At 59.1% G+C, this 5,336-nt stretch overlaps 1 protein-coding gene across 1 annotated transcript in view; it reads right to left on the reverse strand.

Annotated features, from left to right (window-relative positions):
* Adamtsl3 (ADAMTS-like 3) overlaps nt 1-5,336 on the reverse strand; it is a 97,566-nt gene that overhangs the window by 29,298 nt on the left and 62,932 nt on the right. Inside the window, exon 15 of the mRNA XM_013011849.1 lies at nt 4,547-4,676. Coding sequence (XP_012867303.1) covers nt 4,547-4,676 — 130 coding nt within the window. The remainder of the gene's footprint in view (nt 1-4,546; nt 4,677-5,336) is intronic.

The raw sequence follows: 5,336 nt of genomic DNA on the forward strand, positions 1-5,336 counted from the left end.
GGGGAGGGGTGAGGGAAGGGGAGGGAGGGGGAGGGGGAAGGAGCGAGCGAGGAGCGAGCGCAAGCCCCGTGGGAGAAGCTGGGTGAGACCAGCTGGCCGTGGCCAGCCCTGCGCCCCACGTGTGCGCTTGGTGCCGTGTGCACAGGCCCCAGGGCCTCAACACCTCCTGAGAAAGCAACACAAAACCCTAAGAAAAGCCTCCCCTGTTGGGCTGATTTACAGCACACGTGTAAGCGGTGTAAGGTGTTGGGGACACCAAGTTTGCTCCAGACATCTGTAAAAAAACGAGAACCGAGGCGGCTCTCCGGAGACATCTGCCAAGGTGAGAGGCGCTGGCCCCGGGCAGCCGGCAGAGGCCGATTCCAAATTCCGCCCAAGGGACGACCAGAAATGCCTAGCAATCAAGGGCCAAAGTACACGCGCGTGTGCGCGGGAGCATCACTGAGTGACCCAGCTCCTGGGAGGAAGCGGGGTGAGGACGGCCCACGGAGGCCGGGAGGAAGCGGGGTGAGGACGGCCCACGGAGGCCAGCCCTGCCTCTCCTCTCGGAGCCTGCTTCCTGTCACATGCTCTGTGACAGTCCACTGGCAGCGAGGCCTCCTCCTGCGCTCAGCCGGACCGGGCGCTGAGCAGGGCTTCCTCCCTCTCACTCACAGTGACCTCCTCGTGACACAGCCAGCCCATGGCCCGCTGGCCTCCCCTGACCGTGAAGAACAGCTCCGCCCAGTGCGCTGTGCCAGGCCAGGCCGGCCGGTGCCCCTTCTGAGATATCCCAAGACGGTGGCCGCCAATGTGGCCCAGGCCGGCCGGTGCCCCTTCTGAGATATCCCCAGACGGTGGCAGCCAGAGGAGGCGGACGTGGCCTGCGTTGTGACTCTGTCTTGCGGTCTGTTTTGTCTTTGGAGCTGTGGTAACAGTGAGCGCGGGCATCCATGTACTTCCTTCCTCGACTGTGTGTGACTCTGAATTCTGCTGCTCCAGCCCCCGGGCTCTCGGTGGCCGTCAGTAGCGTTCTTTCTCTCTGCACTTCGTGGAGATTCACGGTTGAGTCTCTCCAGTAGTCCCCCCTCTACCTCTTTTGCGAATCACCTTCACTCTGTGGTTTGTTCTAGACTTCTTTAGGTCACCTGTCCATATTACCTGTTGCTCCTCCTGCGTGGGTTTTGTTTAAGTTACCATTTTAATGTCTGGATATCTCGTGATGAGTCATATAAACTCCGAGCCATATAAACTGACTGTATTTAATCTTTTTTGACTGATCAAATTGCTTCAAATGGTTTAACCCTGTATTTGGTTCTTTAAAAACAAATCTTCCAGGTAATTTTTAATTTTGGCAGCACTAAGGTTTGAACTTGGGCCCTGGGTTGGCAGGCAGGTGCTCTAACATTGAGCCACACCCTCAGCCTTTCCAGCGGTTACTTTGAGACAGGGTCTTGCTCCCTGCTGGATGTGTGTGGGGACATAATTGGCCTGTTCCAGACTTCCTGCCACTGCTGTAACAAAAGGCAGGAGGCCTTCTATCCAAGGACCTCCAGGGTCTGCTGTCCAGGCCAGCCTGGCTAGGCAGGAGACGCGGCCCTCCCAACCTCAGCCCGCCACAGAGCCCCAGCCCACAGCAGAGCCCAGTGTGCGTGTGGGTGTGTGACGATGGTCTATGTGTGCTGGTGTGTGTGTGTGGTCATAGTGCGTGTGGTATGTGTGTGTGGTGATGGAGTGTGTGCATATGGTGTGTGTGGTGGTGTGGTGGGTGTGTAGTGGTATTTGTGCATGTATGATGTGTGTGGTAATGATGTGTGGGGGGGATGTGTGGTGAGGGTGTGTTTGCTGATGGTGATGGTGTGTGTGTGGTGTGTGTGCTTGTGTGTGTGGTGTGTGTGGTGTATGGGGAGGTGTGGTAATGGAGATGGTGTGTGTAGTGACGGTGATAGTGTGTGTGCTTGTGTGTGTGGTGGTGGTGTGTGTATGATGTGTGTGGTGTGTGTGGTGATGGTGGTGGTGTGTATGGTGTGCGTGTGGTGTGTGTGCTTGTGTGTGTGGTGGTGGTGTGTGTATGATGTGTGTGTGTGTGTGTGTGGTGATGGTGGTGGTGTGTATGGTGTGTGTATGGTGTGTGTAGTGACGGTGATGGTGTGTGTGCTTGTGTGTGTGGTGGTGGTGTGTGTATGATGTGTGTGTGTGTGTGGTGATGGTGGTGGTGTGTATGGTGTGCGTGTGGTGTGTGTGCTTGTGTGTGTGGTGGTGGTGTGTGTATGATGTGTATGGTGTGTGTAGTGACGGTGATGGTGTGTGTGCTTGTGTGTGTGGTGTATGGGGGTGTGTGTAGTGACGTGATAGTGTGTGCTGTGTGTGTGGTGTGTGTGGTGGTGTGTGGGTGTGTGTGTGTACATGCGCAGTGGTGATAGTGGTACTAAGGTATGAACACGGGGCCTTGTAACACAGCTCAGTCCCAGCAGCTCTGCATGTGAGGAAAGTCACCAGGGGCAGCTGCTACTGTCACATTTTTGATGAGGATCTGAGTTCGAGGCTGAAGGTTCAGAGGTCCTCCGTCACCGTGGTGCCATCCCACTAACACACCGCGGCCCGGCCACCCTGCGCACAGCCCTCGGCAGGAAGGGCCTGCGCACGAACTACCATGAGTCAGGATGTGCGCAGCTGCGCCTCACTAAGAGACGCCCGGCAGATTCCTAAAGACAGAGGGATGAGGGGCGAGGGGACCCCTCCCCCGGCAGGGCTGAGCGGTGAGAGAGGAGGCTGTCCTCCCAACAACCTGCTCCAGTCTGCGAGCAGCTGGCTCCTTCCTGGAAAGAGCAAGCCCGTACTCGGCCATGCTGGGAGGGGCCGCCCCAGGAGGGACTCGCAGGCCCCACCCCCTCCGGTCCAGGGACCGCAGCGCACACACTGACACACACGGGCCGTAGGGTGAGGACCCGCGGTTCTCCACCCACTCCTGGGGTGACTACTGCTATTGCCCTTGGATCTGGTAAATATTTGTGTGGAAAATCTGAGGCAACCCGTTCCGCCCTCTCCTGTACCACCAGTTTTTTCGAACCTTAACGCATTTTTGTAAACTTACCTTTATTTTGGCATCAACTCTTGGTCTCTCCTGGGCATTTCCCCCTCTAACTCTCAGCCTTTGCAATGACGAATGGACTTTGAAATGACGAATAGCAATTCCTTTCACCTAAAAACACCCTTAACTTTGCAACACGGCCAGGGTACACTGGCTGCTGTGGCGCTGTTTGCCAGCGGAGCATCTCTGTGTTCAGAGGCTGCAGCACGGGGCTGTGTGAGCTCTCGCTCAGCGTCTGTGAGGACGGCGGGCACGCTGGACACCGCGGAGGGGTGAACCGGCCAGTGCGCTGCCCGGGCCTCCACGCCGGCCCCGGGCGCGCTGCCCGCCTGGCTGTGCCGGCCCCGGGCGCGCTGCCCGCCTGGCTGTGCTGTGCTGGGTGGAGGAGGAGACTGGCACACACTGTACTCCCTCTGTGACCTCTGGGCCAGTCAGCTTTGCCTGAGCCGCCACTCTCAGAACCCTGGCAAGCCCTGGCGCCGTACAACACGACCCTTCTATTTTACACTTCTCGTGCAGCCGGGATGACAGGTGTGTGCCACCACGCCCAGCAAAGGTCATGCGCCATTTATCATTATGAAGTTTCTGGACAAATATAAGGTTATTGGTAAGAATGAGAGCTGGGCGCTGGTGGCTCACACGTCATCCTAGCTACCAGGAGGCTGAGATCTGAGGATCACGGTTCAAAACCAGCCTGGGCAGGAAAGTCGTGAGACTCTTATCTCCAATAAACCACCCCAAACAGGGAAGTGGTGCTGTGGCTCAAAATGGCAGAGTGCAAACCTTGAGCAAAAAACAGCTCAGAGAAAATGCCCAGGCCCTGAGTTCAAGCCCCGTGACAAAAAAAAAAAAAAGGAGAATATGAGCTACTTTTCACCAAGTGGTAACACTCAGGGCAGTAGGATCCAACGTTTTGCCTGCTTCCAGCCTCTGCCTGCGTCTTGTCTCCCGCATGGTACACGGAGCTGCTACAACTCGGAGCCTTTGCGCACGCAGCTCCCCCTGCCTCTAGCATCCCTCCTCTCTCCTTGGGGCTCACCGGTCCTTGAGGCCCCCACGCATGAGTCCGAGGCCTTCTCCGACCACCTGCCCCACCCCACCCTGCAGCAGTTGTTTTTAGGTGATTGATTCTTGCGTTGGAGACTCTGATGTGTTGTAGCATTCATTTTTGCTCTTTTCTTTGCAGCACTGGAATTTGAACTCGGAGCCTTGGGGTTGTGAGGGCTCTTTGGCATTGACCCACAGTCCAAGACCTGAGGCTAAGGGGGAGGGCACAGCCAGCGAGCTGCGGGTCACAAACGGAGGGCACCGCCGTCGCTGGCAAAACTCAGGGCCCCGAGTCACACAGGGCCCGAGTGCGGCCGTGAGGAGGGCAGGGGGCACGAATGGCGGAGTGGGCCCGGCGGCCTGCAGACGCCCACACGTGGGAGGTTCTCGGGGGGCACAGCTCATCGCGGGAGCCCGGGCGACGCTCACCTGGGCGGGCAGGGCCCCGTGTTGCACGCCTGGCTCATGGCGGGGGGACGGTGGACCTGGTCACACAAGCTGTCGTTGACCGCCTGCTGGGTCTGCATGTGTAAGCACACGGCTATGGCTTCCTGGAGGCCTGGGGAGGAGAGGACCGATGCAAAGGGCGCTGAACGGCTCACACTCCTGCGGGGAGCCCGGTTCCGAGCTCAACACCGGCAGGAGCGGCGGGGTGAGCGGCCGGGCCCACAGCTCCTCCCCTCCTCTGACCACCGGCAGGGTGCGCACGAACAGGACACACAGGCAGAAAGCCCTCGTCCTGGCCGTGGGTGGCCAGCCAGCCCGGGCATCCTGGGGTTACTACCGGCCCCCACACCCCTGCTGGTCAGCGCTGGGGCTGGAGAAGGCGGCTCCCTGGGCTGCCGCTCCCTGCTCAGCCACTTGCTTCGGATCTCAGACCACGTCCACAGTCCCAGAGCCAACTTCGCACCCTTACAGGGCCACCTGGCTGTCCAGGCGTATTTTAGCCTAACAAGGTCTTCTGGCCGTGTGTGCGACTGCCCCTTACACACATGAGCACACATATGCACACACGCATACACACACACATACACACACATGCATACACACACACACAGAAATCTGGCGGCTGGCCCCGTGTGCAGCCGCAGACGGGAGCCGCAGCTAAGGGTGGGATCCAGTCGAACCCCTCACCCACACCCCAGGCTGCCTCCGCGCCCCAGGCTGCCCCCGCGCCCCAGGCTGCCCCCGCGCCCCAGGCTGCCCCCGCGCCCCAGGC

The sequence above is a fragment of the Dipodomys ordii genome, unplaced genomic scaffold (assembly GCF_000151885.1).
Source record: "Dipodomys ordii isolate 6190 unplaced genomic scaffold, Dord_2.0 Scaffold15, whole genome shotgun sequence".
Lineage (NCBI taxonomy): Eukaryota > Metazoa > Chordata > Mammalia > Rodentia > Heteromyidae > Dipodomys > Dipodomys ordii.